Source organism: Paramormyrops kingsleyae, chromosome 11 (assembly GCF_048594095.1).
Source record: "Paramormyrops kingsleyae isolate MSU_618 chromosome 11, PKINGS_0.4, whole genome shotgun sequence".
Lineage (NCBI taxonomy): Eukaryota > Metazoa > Chordata > Actinopteri > Osteoglossiformes > Mormyridae > Paramormyrops > Paramormyrops kingsleyae.
The window spans coordinates 18,565,272-18,583,708 of record NC_132807.1 but is presented as its reverse complement, the minus strand read 5'-3'; the positions used below and the strand labels follow the sequence as shown (position 1 = coordinate 18,583,708).

The following is an 18,437-nucleotide window of genomic DNA, read 5'->3' as shown; positions in this document are numbered from 1 at the left end:
TGAGTAATTAACTAAGGCAGCGTCATTTTAACCATGACAGGTGTTATAATGCATGTTAATTAATTTTCTGGTTTAACCTATATAACAATAAAGAAGGTGCTCGCTATCTCCCTTAGCGTTTCGTACTCTAGTTTGTTATCTGAAACAATAATACGCAAGAAGGTTTTGAAAAGGCATATAGGCCTAATCTAGTTTTGCTGCTTTGAGGGTGAACGTTTATTAAAAAGTGACAATTAAACTACTGCGATGACTCTTAGAATTTCGAAGGTGTGGGCCTCGCAGTAATTTGTTTAATTTTTGGTTTTGTGGGCAATTATATATTAATCTTATAAATACGAATGCGCCGCATGACTGGAAAGAAAAATATTCTATTAAAATACTCTTATTCTGTATTTCCTTGTCTTGTAGGTGTATTTGACATTTTTACTAGCGCCTTTGTTTCTAGAGAACGCGTTTGGTAAGTCTTTAATCCTAGTAGTTTACGGGAATGTTTTATTTTATGCCCTGCGTATGTAAAATATCTTCTTTTTAGGATTATGCGACGTTACTCATTGCACAGATTCGACAAAGTGTTTGTTTGCTCCTGACAAACGCAGATGCAAGTGCGCGGTCGGATATTATGGGGACCTCTGTGACGAAGGTACAGTATAGTAGCCTACTTCGAGACAGTAAGCTTTGCATTGAAAATCACTCTTCAGAATAAATGAGAAATATCATGCAGTATTGTAACGTCTAGTTTCCCCCCTTCAAGTTGCAACAATTAACGTCATGTGCGGGAAAGACTACATCACAATCATGGTGGTTGAGGACTTTTTCAAGTATTACAATATTAAATTGGAGGACCTCCACCTTGGAAATAAGTCCTGCCGTGCCCAACAAGAGACTGTCGCTGGCGTTTCCTATTATATGGCGAGAACCACAAAAGACCGATACCTTTACTGCGGTGGGAAAGCGCTGGAGGTGAGGGTGCCGCGATGATGGATCCGATGTTTAGAAGCGTTTTACAAAGTTTTAGAAAGTTACTATTTTTTTTGCAATTACCCGAATCAGTACCGCTCCTTTCTGTTGTGGCGCCCTAGGCAGAGTCACCGCAGTAGCCCCCTGTCCAAAGCAAAGTTAAACTTACAGTGGTGCCCTAGACTGCTGCCTATAGGATTGGTCAGCCGTGACATAACTACAGTATATATTTGAATCTCAAAATTTTAAGTTGTTTCAGGCCGGGTTGCCAACTTTGGACAGTTGACTGCATGGCTTGAGGCTTTCAATTAAACGCAAGTCTGCACATTCATTTACATGTATGTAACCGTTTTATTACCTTGTAAATAGTCTGTAGGGTTTGCAAACTATCCAAACACTTTTGATGTAGATAGTTTTAGGTTTATAATGGAACAATATAGATTTGCTGAGATTTCCTGTGAGAGTCAGAAAGCACGTCATGCCAGATGTGAATCACCAACGCTTCGTTTGTATTTTAGAAGTCAACAGTGGTTAGATCTTTATACGAGCAGCATCTTCTGTTGGGGTGCAGAGAACCGCAACTGAGTCTGCAACAATTTAACTGCCTGTCATGGTGATATGAATGTCTGGCGTGTTAAAATAGTAATATTGTTAATTTTAATGAGCTGCTAATTATATTTATTATAACCCATCAGACTGACACCAATGTAAAGAGTGCATCTCGTGGATCATGTATTGTATTTAAAAAAAAAAGTGTATTGGCTTCATCTGCCAATTTGACACTTGATTAACTGTTTAGGCATTCTTCATTTGATATCCCTTAATCTTCGTCTGCTTTCCCCCCCAGAAGAATTTCACCCATATCGCATACTCCCAAACGCTGCAGTCTGATCCAGTGGTGAAAGGCAACATAATCCGTGATCCCCTTATTAAAATAGAGTACAAGTGTGTGTACCCCTACATCCGCACTCTTAGTCTCCCTTTTCCCATTGTTCCCATTTCCAGGTAAGTTGTGTGCTTCATGCCGCCGCCCAACAACCCCCCCCCCCCCCCCCCACTGATTTTTAGCAGCAAATGAGTTTTGTAGTGTTACACGTGCTACTTGCGTATGTAGACTGTTCTGCTTGGCCGGCTGGACATTCGTTGTTCCATCCTCAGCAGCAGTATTTTCACCACCAATCAAATCATGAATTTGCATGGGGCCCTTGAAGTTTGGGATCCCCCTGTTGGCCACAAATGGTTACCACACTAAATATTAAATGCATTCTTCATTTAGGAGATACTGAGGCAGCCTTGACGCCGTTTGTGTGGAGCTTGCATGTTCTCCCTGTACCTGTTTCCACCCGTGTGCTGCCCAGTGAGACCGTGATGCGGGTGAATGAGATGGAGGCCACCATCGTGATGAGCCTTTTCAAGGATGGGACCTACATGGAGGCCTTTGACACGTCCCCCCAGCTGCAACTCAAGGAGAAGGCCTACGTTGAGGCCCGCGTGGTTGAACCTGAAGACTATTTCCATTTGCGAGTGAATGAGTGCTGGTCTACGCAGTCAGCGATGCCCAACGATACTGATGGTCTTTCTCACACTCTGCTGCTTAATGGGTAAGTCTCGAGCTAGCTACCTCCTGCTTGTCTGCTATCTCAATTTTTAAATTAGTTTGCACAATTGGTGTTCTCGTACAATTTTTTTTGCTAATTTGCACTTCATATACCTTGTACAAATACTGTGGATTGTGTGCACAGGCTTTTGGCCCCAGCTGGGGTGGATCGAGTGGCCATGGTGCATGTTGGCACCAACGACATAGGCCAAGGGTAGGAGGGCTGTTCTGTAGGAAGAATTAATAGAAGTCATAGATAAACTTAGAAGCAGAATGTGCATGGGGTACTTTCCGTGCCACGTGCTAGCCAGGCTAAGTTAGCTGAGATAAGGAGATTAAGCGCGTGGCTTAAAGGGTGGTGTAGGAAAGAGGGGTTTAGGTTTATGGGGCACTGGAAGACCTTCTGGAACAGGTGGGACCTGTTCAAGCTGGATGGGTCACATCTGAACTGGAGGGGAACCAGTGTATTGGGGAGGCATATGTGTAGAGTAGTTGAGTGTTTAAACTAGAGACTGGGAGGGGGGCCAGGGAGGTTAGTAAAGACTATAGGTGGGGGGACAGAAAGCCCCAAGTAGTGAAAGTGGGCAGTGTAAAAGGCCTACCCTTCTCTATCTGTACTTAAACGCTAGAAGTATTAGAACAAAATTCATGAGTTAGAGGCTTTTATTTCATCAGACTCTTACAACATTATAGGAATAACAGAAACATGGCTGAGTGACAATGATGGAGAAGAATATAATATGGATGGTTACATGTTGTTCCGTAGAGACCGGATAGGCAAGAAGGGAAGTGGTGTTGCAGTATACGTAAAAGACAGCTTGCAGACAAGGGCCGGAGCTCACTGATAAAAATAAAAGTACAGAAGCTGTATGGGTAAGACTAGATGCTAAAAATTCAAATGCGCTAATTGTTGGTGTTAAAGAGCACCTAATGTAGGTACACAGGAAAACGGAATGTTATACATCGATCAGTGACAATAATGTAAATGAACTTGAGATAGTGGAATTGGTGCAGGGTTGATTTTTTTTTTTTTACTCAGTTTAGAACCCCTACCTGGGAAGAAGCCATTCTAGATCTTGTTTTCTCTAATAACCAGGAGAGGATTGGAAAATTAGAGGTTTTAGAACCACTTGACAGTAGTGATCATAACATGGTTAAATTTGAGGTTAATTTTTAGTGTCTGAAGACCAAAGTCCAAAACAAAAATATATAATGTTAGGAAGGCTAATGGTGTGAGACTGAAACTAGAAACTAAGCTGGATGGAATTAAATAACAAAATGGTTGAAGAGGCATTTTTATAAGCACATTATTGCAAGTGCAAGAGGACTTCATACCTGTTTCCAGCAAAACTAAATCTAGGAAACTGCAACCATGATGGTTTATGACTGAAATTAAGAATAAAGTCAGGAGGAAAAGGGCTCTGTTCACAAATGGAAAATAACTAATGTCGGAACAAAGCAGGAGTATCAAAGTGTACAGGTTGTTAAATATTAGAGATTTAGAGGAATGTTGAAAGGAAGATTGCATTGGAAGCGAAGGATAACATTAAAAGTTGAGTAAGAGCTCTAAAAGCTGAAATCACTAATCTTCAGGAAATAGGTCTTATAATCGAAAACTAAATTGATATAATGTTTAATGATTGTTTTGTACGGGTATTCACTGTAGAGACCATGAATAACATGCCAATGCTTATTCCTAATCTAGCATGGTCTATGACCAATATATGTATCACTGAGGTTGATGTGGTACAGTACTAAGCCTAGCTAAGCTCAAAATAAATAAATCTCAGGGCCCTGATGGCACCTTACCTATAGTTTTTAAAAGAGATGAGGGATATTTGCTGACATCTGGATGCTGTTCAACCAAATAGTTACTTCAATATTAGTTCAAATACAGTAACTTGTGGCCATAGGTGGAAATTGGCGGGAGAACATTTTAAACTGTATCTGAGAAAGCACTTCTTTACACAGCGTGTGGTTAGAGTAAGGAATGGTCTTCCTGTTAGTGTATTGCAAGCTAAAACCATGGGTTCCTTTAAATCAGAGCTAGATAAGATTTTAACAACTCTGAGCTATTAGTTGAGTTCTGAGTTTATGGGCCGAATGGCCGCCTCTTGTTCCTAGTCCTTTTCTAGAAGTTGAACTCAATGCCCTGGAGTTCTGGCTGATGGTGTGGTGAATTGCAGCCACATTTTGTGTGTGGCTGTTGCCACCTCCCCTTTAGGAGCTCCCATGATGCTCCTCTGTCTACCCTTCAGGTGTGTGAAAGATGAAACTGTGAAGTTCCATGGATGGACTGCGGAGCACGACGGTGTCAACGGCAACGGCTCTGTGGTTCGCTACAGTTTCGACGTGTTTCGCTTTACGACACTGCCACATGAGTTCTACCTTCACTGCACTATCCAGCTGTGCTCTTTGGGAGATGAGTCCTGCCTACCGGTGAGTGATGACAGTGCTGTTGTGCTCAGTGACATGCCATCGTGCCCGCCTCTGCCACCAACCATCATTCATGTTGCCCTCTCTGCAGGACTGTAAACTGATAACTAAGCGGGAAGTATCTACAGGGGATCCCAAACAGGGATTACTGTCGTATGGACCAATCAGGTTCAAAGCACCAGATAGGCACTCAAGTAAGGCTCATGGCAAAGTATGTCTTCATTCTGTCATCAGTTCTGATTCCTACAGGTCTTGTAAGTGTTGTACTTGACAAGCAGATCAGCTGAACCTAGGACAAGCAAACAATTTGTCTGTAGACCCTGAACAGAGTCTCTGCACAAAGGTTTCATTGCAAAATTATTTTATTCAAAGTATTTTAAAAGAATAGTTTCTGCTTAACTAGGTTTATTCAAATCTTCATGCAAAGCAGAGCAGGATCGTTTGACTGTCCTTTTTTTGTGCCATTATGCTCAGGATTGGCTGGAAGGCCGGGGTGTCTGACCAATTGCTTTCTTTTGTAGATGTGTTGCTGATCCTGGGACTTTCCATTGGTGGAATCTGGGTTCTGGGTATTTTTATTCTCATCCTCATGGCTGTTGCTCGTGCAGGCAACAGACGACTGTCTCGCTTATCAAATCTTTAAATATAGTACCCCCTCAAATAAACCATTTTTACAATGATCATGCATGAAGCTGTGAAGGGTTTAACTACATTTTCCCCCTTAATGTAAACCTGGGGTCAGCGCAGCTTAATTTACAGTTGACCTAAGCTGATATCAGTCTTGCGTGTGGACTGGTTTGTTCCTGTGGAGCTGGCGTGTGATTTATAGGTGAGAGAGAGAAACCACAAGAAGAGATAGACTCCTGCAAAAAGTTAAAAAAAAAAAAAAATGCAAATTAAACTCTTGTCCTGTTTTGCATGAATGACAAGGCATAGACTATTCCCCCACAAGAAACTCTGGGGACAGGTGTAGCATATGGGTTTAAGGCAATAATCTTTCAGTAACCAAGATTTTGGGTTCAGGGATCATTTGAAACTGACTACATCTTTGGCCAAGATCCTCGGCCTGGAAATAGCAGTAAAAGGATTACAGGTTCAACACAGGTAGCTGGGCTTCAATCTAGCGTGGTGTTTCTCAGCTCGGCCCTGGGGACTCCTAGATTTTATTATGCAATGGATTCTACTGATAAGTAATAGAAGACTCTCACCCTGAAAGGCATTTGCTATGGTGAAGAAGTAGAGGCCAACCAGGGTCAGGGGGCCATAGGTGGTGAAAGCCAGGCCCCAGGGAACTCCCAGGATGCAGCTGAGACACAGCAGTGTCAGGCAGTTCCTGCCGATGTGCCGCTTCTGAGCCGCGGTGCCTCTGTGCTCTTTGCGGCGTAGTTTTATCACGACGATGCCCAACATGGCAGCACCGACGAGGAAGACCAGGCTCAGGTAGGCGGTGACGGTGACAAGCCTCACTGTTGTGTCTCTGATCCAGCATCTGGACAGGAAACGGGAAGGTGAAGAGCCCGTGAAGAAGCATGGAAGCAATGGTCGTGACTGCAAAGGCTGCTTATGCAGCAACCACACTGTTACACAATACTTCTGTAACAATTTTTGAAAACGATTCACTTCCACATCTTAACTGTGGTTTGGTCAGTTCCAAAGGTTCTCTTCTGAAGGCTCCTAGGCTATTGAAAACCAGAACAAATCATCACTTAAGCAGCTTACCAGCAACAAGCAACCCTTGAGCAATTACTTCAAGCCCCCATTTGATCATCAGACTGCGACAAGTGCACTTTGGTGTATTGGGGATCTAGCTATGATACATTTGTTTCTCTTTTACTAAGATGTAATTGCACATGCAATTAGACTAATGGGTTTTGACTCTACTACCAGTAGCATCATGTTACTTTTGGAACAGTGTGTGACTTAGCGGTACAGGATCCTAACCTGCTGATCAGAAGGTTGCTAGTTCAAATCCCACGGTTGGCTCATTTCACCATTGGGTCTTTTACCCTTGAGTTGCTCATTGACTCTGTTTTCCTAATTGTACTTTTGTACATAAATGTTTGCATCCTGCAAATGTTGTTTGCATAGCTTTGCCAACGAACACTTCCTCTGCTGTATGTAAAGTTTTCAATTTCATGAGCGCGAGAAGTATCGCTCACTCTTCAATGACTATCCAGGGGGTGCTTCTTATTCAAAGGGTCATAGGTCAATTTCTATGGTGTTAAGCTATGTGACATTGTGGCTAAGGAACGGTGCTTAGAAGATAAAAGGTTTGGTCCCAGATTCTTTTTCTTACCCAATTCGCTCTTTGGATTTATTCAGGATGAATCAACATGTGGCTGACTGGGAAAAGGTAAATGTTAATTTAGACTTAAGGCTTAAGAAACAAAAGCCACTCACATCTTTGTGTATGTCCTGGTGTGGGTGTTATCCTCTGACTGGAACCTGTGTTGGCCGTAAGGTTGGATAAGGGCACAGATAGCCACTGTAATGGTGGGCACACCTGGAGGACGCAAACACATACAAGGAATAAACACAAAGAGTACGAAGAGGTTGATGTTTGGTTTTTGTGCTGTTAGGGTTTAGAACAGTGTTTCCCAGTCCAGTCCTTGGAGAACCCTAGACAGTCCACATTCTTGCTCCCTCCCAGCTCCCATAGAGAGCAAAAATGTGGACTCTGGCAGGGAGTTCAGAGGAAGCAAAAACATGGACCGACTGCGTCGCTGAGGACTGGATTGGGAAACACTGGTGCAGAATGCTTAGCATGTCACTCCAAGCGCTCTAACAAGACATGAGACAGAAAGGTTACTTAGTTTTGAGTTCTATATTTTGCACAACTACCTATTTAGGGACCAAAACTATTCTAACCAAGTAGTGGCTTCCTCTTCATCAAACAAAGGAAATTATGTTAAAGAGCCACTCATGCCATGCATTTGCATGGGCCCCCCAAGCTTAGCCACGAACAGGTACTGCAGTAAATATTAAATAAATGCCTTTGTTATTTAGAAGATGCAAAAGCAGCATGTTCTGCTAAACGGCTAATATCTTCCGACTGTAGCTATTTATTTAGTCTTTGAAACAACTGAGGGGAGGAAGGGGGGAGCAGGGCCCCCAAAGTGACACATGTAGTAATACCTGGGTGTGCACATGAAAAATGGCAACAAGCTACTAAACGTAACGATGTAACAGCCTGCGACTGTAACGTTAACTGATAAGTACACACACACCCCAGCCCACAAAGGAGAGCTTCAGCAGGTATTTCCTGATGTAGATGTTGAACACACGGACCAGCAGCAGGTAAAGGTGGAAGCTCTCGAGGCCCATCCAGGTAAACGTGGCGAGAAGGGCCCAGTGGAGCAGCAGGCCCAGGGCCAAGCAGGCTCTGGTGTCCTCCTTGTCACGCTCTGCTTGCCATGCACTCAGCAGGAAGCAGCTGTGCAGCAGGAGCAGCGCCCCCATCAGATGGAGGTGCAGCCCCATCGAGTGCTCCTCCCTCCCTGCCTTAGAAGGAGATCTCCTGATGATGTCCCCCCCCCCCAAAAAAAAACAACATATCATTCAATTCAATATTTTCAAGTGACACAACAATGACCAAGATAATGTGTTAGAACAGGGGTATTCAACTAAAATTTAAAGAGGTCCAGTTAGAGAAAAAATCTTGAAGCAAAGGTCCAGAAGATCATAATGTCTAACTATTTAATAGTGTGATATATATTTAAGTAGCCTATTAGTTGCATCAACGTTGTACGTAATCAGTACCTGACTGTCAAATCAAATTAATTCAGTACAATTCAAAAACGCTTTGACATTATTTATTGTCACGTGACATAGAACTTCGGCCAGCTGACTGAAGTGAGATGGTCAATTCGAGATGTCTGCACACATATAACAGTTCTTACCTTTGTAAATAGTCTGCTTTTGTATTTAACCGTGTAAATACACATTTGACGTAGCTAATTTTAGGTTTTATAATGGAATAATATAGATTTGCCGTAAGATTTCCAGCATGAGTCTGAAAGCGTGTCACGCCAGATGCTTGAGATTTGGCAACCCTGAAAACGTACATTTTTTGTTTCACATGAGTTTATTTATATAACAGGTAACATTACTTTATACATATGTTAAAATGCAGAAACTTCAACGAACATAAAATCAACAATAAACTACGTCTATTTATCCAACGTGTTATATAATACATATTGTATTTCAAAACTTTTCAGCTTTACGATTTCAGGTTCTACTGCTAAACCACTACCGAAAAGACTACAAACGCTGCGCCGGTTAAAATAAAAGCGCCCCGTCAGTTTTGAAATAATAACTAAATGTTTTGGCTGTCGGTCCGGGTCGGTATGGGACAGCTTCTGGGTCCGGACCCGGACCGCGGTCCGCCTGTTAGTGACCGCTGTGTTAGAAGATAACAAGGTGTTAGAAATTGACCTAATTTCACAGTACATATTTATTAAGCAACACTTATTCCAGATGTGAACGTTCAGCAGTGAATTAAAGGGCTTTCCGACCGAACGCGGCATCCGCTGCGCTCGTCACAGGGTTCCGTGCAAGAGAGTAGGCGTGGTTTTCAGAACTCTCTCCTGTCATTTCGTTGTTGCCCCAGCTCGCTGTCAGACACGACGATGCATATATAAGTTTGCATCACGACTGAGAACTATATAAGTTTGTCTTCCACTTCGATTTCTGGACCCAGTTCGGTGCCTTGTTTGTATCGGTCGTGCGACAATGCGTCACAGCCCACAGTGGTCAAATCTCAGCTGCGGTCCATGCAGATGCTCGCCGAGCGGCACTACTGATACACAGCGCAAGCCATAAGAAATAATGGGTTTCAGAGCGTAGCGCAGCGCATGCTGCGTTCGGTTAGATAACAAAATTGGTGGGAATTTTGATAAGAATGGCCCTAGAACTTTGTAGAAAAAAGGCTCACCTCATACATATATACATGATGATAGCGATGGAGGTGCAAAGTATGGAAAGTCCGCACCCAAGGTAAGTGATGTAGCTGAGGGAGCGTGCGTGAGCATCGCTGATATTTCCAGTGTTCTGATCAAGATGGATGGGAAACAGGAAGCATTATGACTTTCTCACTGCAGATAACATCATGATGCAAGCAACTAGAAGTTTAAGAGTTCAAGAAGCCATCCAACTTAAGTGGTGAGGATCAGACCTCAAAAATGAAACTTCTACCTTGTAACCAATTAAAGAATTTAGAACTGGGCAAATAATTAAGGAATACTTCATGTAGCATCTGTTAGACAACAACAAAGGGACATTTTATTGTCCAAATAACATAAATCTAGCATTATTTTTGTGTTTTGTATGCAACTCCAAATCATAGCCATTTTGTAGTATCTACTCACGACTAGTACTGCAAAGAAACTAAGATGGTCACAGCTGCATATAAATTCCCCGTCCGTTCGATTAGTCGAACATCCCCTTGTGCTCCAGCGTCCTGCGGGAAATACGGTGATATCAGCAACTCGCATGTCAGCTTTATCTGAATTAGAAGGTGTTTATGCAGTAGAGGGTGGAGAGATGTGGGAATCTAAACCTGCATTATCTGTTCCCTTTGCTTCTTCCCAAAACTTACAGGATCCAAGCAAATCCTGAAAGACACGTAAACAAAACCGGTAACAAGCCAGGAAATCTGCCTGGGAAAAAACACGAGCACATCGTCGCACTGATTGTGAACGTTTAAAAAACTTCTAGATGTAGACTGTGAACTAATATACAGACCTCACTGCGAATATCACATCCAAAGTCAACTGATATGACATTAGACCAGCAGTGAGACACCATGAGAAAAGTGAGTCACAGACACAGTCATATTGTAAAGAGTAAAGTGAGAAGAGAGGAAAAAGGAACAAATTACTGTAAACTAAACTGAATTCCCCCAATACCAATACAGACAGTATATTGGATTTTTACAGTATATTGATATATTTTCGTAATGAGATATAGGATAACACAATACCCTTTATATTGATATACTTTTATTGTGCATTACAATTATGGCTCTTTAATGTTTGTATTAGAAACCAATAATATGCCTTCCTAGTTGTACACAATGTGAGACCTTCGTAAGATATTCTAATTTGTACTTGTTTTATTTTATTGAAGAGTAAGCACTTAAAATCAGGGTCTTTCCAGACTTTAAGTGGTTGTCAGGCTTCTGATTTTAGAGCAATAGGCCAAATAGTTTGTAGATTTAGATTAGATTTTTTTTGTTGTTGTTCATAAACATTCACCTTCTGTTTTAAGAGCAAAGTCGATGCTGCTTCAGTGAACCCATGCAACGCAGATATAGGCCTAGTGTTGGAACCCTGTTGCATTTGCTAGTTTGTTTTTGTCTTTATTTTGAGACTTCTGTTTGCAATAATGAAAATGTCTATACTGAATAGTTATAGTTGTAGACTTGCAAACAGGGAAGGAAACATTGTGAAACCTTGTATTTGTATTTTATTTGGGAAATGCTGTTTCATTAATAGTGTTTGGGTTGTGGCATGTGGCTTTGAGTACACACATGTTTATATATACATATTACATACATACAGGGATTGACATAACCAGTATGCATTCACCTTTAAAAGCGATACGTGCGGCAATCAATTGTTGCAAAAGTGTGAATGCGTACGTATTTTACACGCATTTGCGCAGATATGACAAGAAATTATCGTGCATTTTAACCTCTATACCGCAAATGATGTACGAATTAGCATATAAAAGTTAAAATGCACGATAATTTCTTGTCAAATTGATGCAAAAGCACAAAAAAAATTGTACGCATTCATACTGATACAACAATCGATTGACGCATGTATCGCTTGTAAAGGTGAATGCATACTTGCATACTGGTTATGGCAATCCCTGCATATATATATATATATATATATATATATACATACATACATACACACACACACACACATAACAAGCAGGATAGCTCCAGGCGCAGGTACTTGCCTTCTGGTCATGCTTGAAGGTGAGAGTCACAGGCTCAGGAAGGTTGTGAAGAGAGGTGTGGCCGACCTTTACACTGATCACATGGTTTCCCAGGAACTCGCTGTCATTGACTCCCTGAACCCAGAGAGAATTCAGAAAGTGTTTTGTCTTTTCTGCACGTAATAGAACTAGCTGTAAGCTTTTGTGCGTGATGTACAATTATATACATACATGCGCACGTACATACATGCATGCATGCATACGTCTGTCTGCCTGCCTGACAATACCTCAGCTGGAAAAATGCTGTGCATTGTGTGCATGCATCACCTATTGAACCAGACAGGAAATCTGTGCTGACCTCAAACAGGGTGCTGTTGAAGAGCATCACGGCCACACGCTTTCCGGGAGTCCAGCTGCGATTCATAACTCTGCTAGGGACGTGAATACTGTGTCCTCCTATGGTGTCTTTTGTCACCTGGGAAACAAAAAAAACAAAGGGAGATTTTTCAAAATGGCCTAACAGGTGATGCATGGGTTTGCGTCATTTACAAGGACAGGCAGCAAGTATGCAGAAAATAATACAGGTAGGCCTATATAAAATAAATGAAAACTCAAATGTTGCACTGGTCCTCCAATATCCAGACGAATTCTGAAGCAGTGCTTGGATGTGCAGGCTATCGCAGAATGTGTTTCCACAATGACTACAGACTGCCTGTCTATGTATATTGCAGGCTGCATTAATTTAACAAAGGTATCTCAATAATTTAATGGGAAAATGAGCTAACCCATGTGTTACAGTAATTAGAAATTAAGCCATTTACCAAATTACCTGTTGTCTATTTTTTCCCATTTATGAGTGAGATAAAGAATTTATGATTGAGTATAATAGGAAGTGGTAAAGCCTTATCTAAGGTGAGTCGTTCTTGCCTCTTCAGCTGAGTCGAAGTCCCGAATGTAAGCGTCCAGAATCCCCCGAATTCTCGGGAAAGTCCTGCCTCTCCCAATGGTGCAGGTTGCTATGTATTCCTCATAGCATCTGTAAATGGGCATCGCTGTTAAGTTGCGTTTGGAGTGAGAGGCCCCACCACCCAACCAGCTGTTATGGTCATAGGCAATTTTCCCCAGGGGTGCAATACTGGTCATATGAAAATACTATTTCTACATGCTAAGTTTAATAATAATCGATCCTTTATTGTCCCCGTGGGGAAATTCTTTTTTACACCTCCCTCAACTTGCTCTTTGTAGAGCAACCTGTCCACAACCTTGTGATTACAGGCACACAGACTTAGCCCACTGAGCCACGCTTATTGTGAAGTTATGTGTGAAAATGTGGCTTGTGTTAGTCCTATTAATGTACAATAACAGTAGTTTATTGTAAATGTACAGGTAGTCCCCGAATTACGATAGAGATGCATTCCGATAACCCCATCATAATTTGAAAATATTGTAAATCGAGCATATTGTATTTCACTTTAAATGTAAAGTGGAGTAAAAGGGGAGTTATACATTTTGGTAACGCAATTTAATAAAGTTTGCTCAGTAATAATCCTATGTGCCATAAAAACTTTAACGGTGGTGATAACCCTAAAATGAAATAGCTATGTATCGTGCATACATTCATTGAATGTGTATCGTATTGTTACTCACTAAGATTCTGTCCAACTTCTGCATACTTATTACACTTAAAACACAGAAAAAAAATATGCGCTCTAACACCGTACGTCATACGCTGCTACGCTTGTCTGCCAGCGATGCCTGCTCGCAAATCCTAAAAAGATTTGCAATTTTTTGCGTATAGGAATCAGCATCGTAAGATCGAAAAATCTTAAGTCGGATCATTGTAACTCGGGGACCATCTGTATTTACTTTTTTTTCCTTTGTTTTTTTTTTTTTTATAAAGTTACATGTGTAGCTTTGTTTGCCGTAGCCTGTAATGGGAGAAAAGATGAGAGTCACCTATTCTCATGGCAACAATGCGGTTGGTCATACTAACAGGTCAGTTTGTTTGTTACGGGGCAGCTGCGGCCGATTGGTTTACGGAAGGCCATCCCGAAGCAGTTGTTAGTAACAGAACATACAGTACAGGCGAGGATATGAATAGGCTGAACCTGCTACAAGGTGCAGATTTACGTTTCAGTTATAATCCTGATTCTTGGAGCAAAGTACTTTACTGGGGGCTGCATTTCCCGATAGCTCCCATTAGTAGCTCACATACTGTAGCTAGAACCATTCAGTTGTTAGCAACTATGCTTTTGGGAAACATACCTGAAGCTGTTCCTGCATCCTTTCCTATGACATAAATATATCAACTGAAAACTATGTAAGCAAAGATTCTGCTTTAAAAGAAAATAGCCAATAAGTCCTGTCCATTTAAGTGACTGAAAAAGAACGTCTTTAGTGCTAATCATTTAATTCTCAAGCAAAATGTAGAATTATAGTATTTTTCATATGGTTTACCTCATCCAGGGAAGAGTTTTATTGGCTTCACAGTAAGGCATGACATTATTACATGGCTCTGAAAACATAAGATAAAGAGTACAAATAGAGTTTTAATGGTGCTTCTTCCTTCAGGGGTCTTACAGAGATGTACATTTACACAAAAGGTCACCTCGTCCTTATTTGTCTGCTTATTTTACTAATTGTTAACATCTTATTTGTTTACTGGCTTGTTTGCAAAGGCCATAAACAGTTCTGTTGAGGCCACAAACAGTTAAGCCAACCTGCTGACCAGTCGTGTGACCAACTACTGCTAGCAGCTCTCAAGACTGCTCTCAAGAGGGTCCCCACCAAGGTTCACCGTTTCAATTCCCCTTTAATCTTTTGCTTCTCTTTTGGTACCTAATTCCAGCATTACCCAATAAGCCCAAACATTTAGACTTGTCACTGCAAATATATAAATATTTAATGAATTTGAAGGTCTGCAGTTATTTGTGGGCTTAATTCAAAAGATACTTCTTTTTTTAAAACAGGGAACTGTATTATTATACAAAACAGAGGTGAAACAATGCCTTACCTAAGGCCTAAAAGTTTGGCAGGGGAATCAATAACACCCACCACCAAGACTGAGACAACAGCAAGAATTTTGACACACAGCATGTAAAACAATTGTCAAGATGAACGTGACACCATGGGAAAGACTAACTTTCGTTTGAGTATAAATATAAATCCTAAAATCGACGTTTCCCAAACCTCTAGCTGTAACGATAATCTTTTACTGGAAACATTTTGTTTCCTTTTAGTGATGCCTAGTCATTTGTAGCACCATGAACAGATGAAATGTTAAGAAATATCATAAGCCTTACTTGCTTACTTACCTGGCAGTGTGTAAATGATGCTACTGAAGAGGAAGAGGAGGAGGAGGATTAAGCGGAGGTGCTGTTCCATCTAAATAATCCCAAGCTCTCCGTTTGTCGCAGATGTGCCTTTAAATCTGCCTGAAAGCGCGACTCTTGTTTCTTTCAGCTTTGTATGGTAAATGCTGTTCCGTCTGTTCCTGTCAAGCACCGCAGTGAGCGTCTATTAGAGGAAGTTTCGTCTTTCTGAAACCACATAGAGAACCTCCGGGTTGATGTTTTTTTTGTATTTTGAGTTTTTTTTTCCCCCCAGACTGGGACCACCTCCCTACCTTAGCAAAATTTATTCCCCCAAAACCCAGTACACCCCTATCTGAATCTATAGCATAATTTCTGAAAAACAACATGCTTCTGTCATCGTTTGTATCAGGTGGTGAAAACATTTTTCACTTGTACTGTCTACATCGGAGTGCCCACACTTTTTCAGCTTGCGAGCTACTTATAAATATAAAGTCAAAATGATCTACCTACTATAAAAATGCAAAACATATATTTATGTATAAAATATTGAGTATTATTTATTATTATGATTATGATTATTATTATTATTATTATTATTTGTGATAAAACAGTGTTTTTAATTGAACTGGGGTTTTAGTTCCTTCACCTTTCTCTTTCTCAGCTCGCTTTTCGGAGAGAATTTAATGTCGTAGTTTTTTATGAACAGTCCGAAAATGCCGCTCCACATGTCCCTCTTTCGGAATAGCAACTGCAGACTGACAGATGAGGTAAAAGCACTTTGAATATGACATGGTGAAAAAAAGTTCTCCTCCCATTCCGTATGGAAGTGGTAGGTTTTTTGGCTTCTTACTTGGTCCAGCTCCCCCATTCATTTTTATACCCTTTCTTAAGTTTAGTAGAAATAAATTCAAACTATCTTTGCGATCAACCAGTAGATCGCGATCGACGTATTGGACACCCCTGGTCTACATGTTTTCAAGTTTGATTATGAGAGCGATTCTGCATTTGAATGCTAATTTTCATAGTCTACTATTTCCCAGGCTCTAAAGAAAAAACAAAGACAACACAACAAGGTAGAACTTCATAAGTCAGAATCTGTATGCACCTCGGGCGTTTCTGCACTCTAGTTAGGCTATCGCTTATACAGGGACGTTTCCTGCAGTAAGATTATTGAACAGGGAAGTGAATGTGCATGCAAAAGGATGCTAACGCAATTTGGTGCTGAATTGTTGATACATATTTTGCAAAGAAGCACATAAAGCCAATATGAGACGCAGACGGGTTTCATGCCGAAAAAAAAGGATGTCTGCGGTAGAAGTTGATAGCGTCATGAATGTGTGGGAGCTCCTACCATTTAGGCTAGGGGTCAGCTGTCACGCCCGGCTCGTAAGATCATCTGTGTGTCACGACCCCCTCGTTAACCTCATGTGAAACCTCGATGTTATGAGCTGTTTATTGATTTTTCATTAAGTCCTGTGTATTTAAGTCCACGTCAGAGTATGTACCGCCAGTTCCATCATTAACGTCATGTGCCTGGTTATGCCCTGTCTGCTCTTTTCTAATAAACCCCGTATTCCTTGATTGTCCGTTCCCTACTCTGCCTGCCGGCGTGACATCAGCAACCTGCTCTTCTCAGAATGACAGACGCATTCACATTTTCATGTCTTAATATATTATGATAATACTTTCGTAAAGATAATTTTTTTATTTATGGCTTAATATTATTATTCATTTAGATATTTCTTTAGCTTTATGTGAATGAGGGCGGTCTGTTGCATGCTTCTGTGATATCTGTACTGCATCGTTTACATACTCAAAGTCATTCTCTACGACGCGATCTTGTCAAATGAAATGCTCTCCAGAGAATTCTTCAGTGCCTGAGATTGGAAGTATGCTTCAGCGTTTTTTGGGAATCCTAATTGTTTCATATACTTTTTGTAGTAAAACGTCACCATTCCTTCCCAAGTCTTCATAAAAACTGGTATATTTTCTCCGATTTACTTATTATAGCCAGCTGAGTTCGGAGTGGTGAGGACATTTTGCGCTGCTCAGTCAGTATAGTTACAATAGTGAAGTGGAGAGTGAAGGACAGACAACTGCAGAGCCAAACGAACTTTACTCAAGAAATGAGGGGTGAGGGTGAAGACTCACTACAGAACTGAACAATGTCGTAATATTAGTCACCTTTGTGCTGTTTTGCATCCGAGTGATTTAAAACTGAGATGCCCCCCCTCCCCCCTGAAAGTCTTTATTTTTTGTAAGTACTTGTAGTTTTGTTTTTGTGTTAAATGCATATACACCCATATTGCATTAAAAATTGTGTCTCAAACCCTCTTCTCTATACCCAGCGGCTTTTTCTAAATCTGTCAGATATTTAGGACAAAATGGCTCTTAGCTTTAAACAGGTTGCCGACAGTTGCCGGCAGAATTCACATTCTCCCTTTCCTATGCTCAGGCACGCAGGATGTGGTGATCACGCATGCTCAAGTAGGGACTCTCTGGGCGCAGGCTTTTCGGTGTTCGAGACACGCGGAAATAGACACCTGCTTTTTGGCGCTCGACTTGTGGTGATTGCCTCTTTAATTTTTACTGCCGGACCACGGCTCTTCAGTGGTGACCCCGACGTTTCGGTGCGTTTGTTTTTTGCCCCGACCATTCTCGCGAACGCAGTTGCGCTCAAGCTCGCATTGTTCTGGTGCGGCCAGGCGGCAGTTTGGTTCGTGCAGGCGGAGGTTCGCCTTGCGCAGAATTACGGAGGACGCCAAAGTATTATTACGTCATTGCAGCACTGGTTAGAGTGGTCAGTCTGCTGCAGAACCCTCCGGAGGCAGACAAATACTGTGCCTTAAAGTCTCTGTCCCTGAGCACTTACGAGCTTTCCGAGACAGAGTGCACGCGTCGCTTGCACGTGTCGCTCAGAATAAACAGAAGGAGAAGGCTGGATCGTAGTCGTGGAACAGGCTGGGGTCGGGCGATGTACGGAGTTGGTCTTGGGGGCTGGGCAGGTCTCGTAGTCGGGGTACAGGCGGAGGTCAGGCGATTCACGTCGGGCATCAAAGGGGCTGGGCAGAAACTCGGGGTGAAAACGGCAAAACAACGATCAGAAAACACGGAGAGACAAAACCAGGAAAACGCTCGAACTCAGGAGTAAATCTTGAAGATCTCGTATCAGGGTACAAGAA

The 18,437-nt window shown here is 41.6% G+C and overlaps 2 protein-coding genes across 5 annotated transcripts; one reads left to right on the top strand and one right to left on the bottom strand.

Moving 5' to 3' along the window:
* The first annotated feature begins 21 nt into the window (after nucleotides 1-21).
* zpd (zona pellucida glycoprotein d) lies at nucleotides 22-5,670 on the top strand. 3 transcript variants are annotated; one of them, XM_023817885.2, is made up of 9 exons: nucleotides 22-267; nucleotides 409-457; nucleotides 597-640; nucleotides 752-960; nucleotides 1,805-1,962; nucleotides 2,316-2,558; nucleotides 4,813-4,993; nucleotides 5,082-5,184; nucleotides 5,512-5,670. In XM_023817885.2, exons 4-9 carry the CDS (start codon nucleotides 769-771, stop codon nucleotides 5,631-5,633), a joined length of 999 nt encoding a protein of 332 aa, XP_023673653.2. In that variant the 5' UTR covers nucleotides 22-267; nucleotides 409-457; nucleotides 597-640; nucleotides 752-768; the 3' UTR covers nucleotides 5,634-5,670. The 3 variants fall into 3 exon arrangements, with proteins under 3 accessions (XP_023673653.2, XP_023673645.2, XP_023673636.2); XM_023817877.2 differs by having other exon boundaries at nucleotides 24-267; nucleotides 533-640; nucleotides 1,808-1,962; XM_023817868.2 differs by having other exon boundaries at nucleotides 24-267; nucleotides 533-640.
* On the bottom strand, nucleotides 5,335-15,490 carry LOC111847021 (adhesion G-protein coupled receptor G1-like). 2 transcript variants are annotated; one of them, XM_023817847.2, is made up of 13 exons: nucleotides 15,256-15,490; nucleotides 14,399-14,456; nucleotides 14,207-14,230; nucleotides 12,869-12,977; nucleotides 12,300-12,416; nucleotides 11,963-12,076; nucleotides 10,551-10,605; nucleotides 10,360-10,451; nucleotides 9,927-10,042; nucleotides 8,218-8,507; nucleotides 7,391-7,493; nucleotides 6,199-6,479; nucleotides 5,335-5,853 (listed from the first exon to the last, which is right to left on the bottom strand). In XM_023817847.2, exons 1-13 carry the CDS (start codon nucleotides 15,323-15,325, stop codon nucleotides 5,744-5,746), a joined length of 1,539 nt encoding a protein of 512 aa, XP_023673615.2. In that variant the 5' UTR covers nucleotides 15,326-15,490; the 3' UTR covers nucleotides 5,335-5,743. The 2 variants fall into 2 exon arrangements, with proteins under 2 accessions (XP_023673615.2, XP_023673622.2); XM_023817854.2 differs by lacking the exon at nucleotides 14,207-14,230 and having other exon boundaries at nucleotides 15,256-15,489.
* Nucleotides 15,491-18,437: the final 2,947 nt, after the last annotated feature.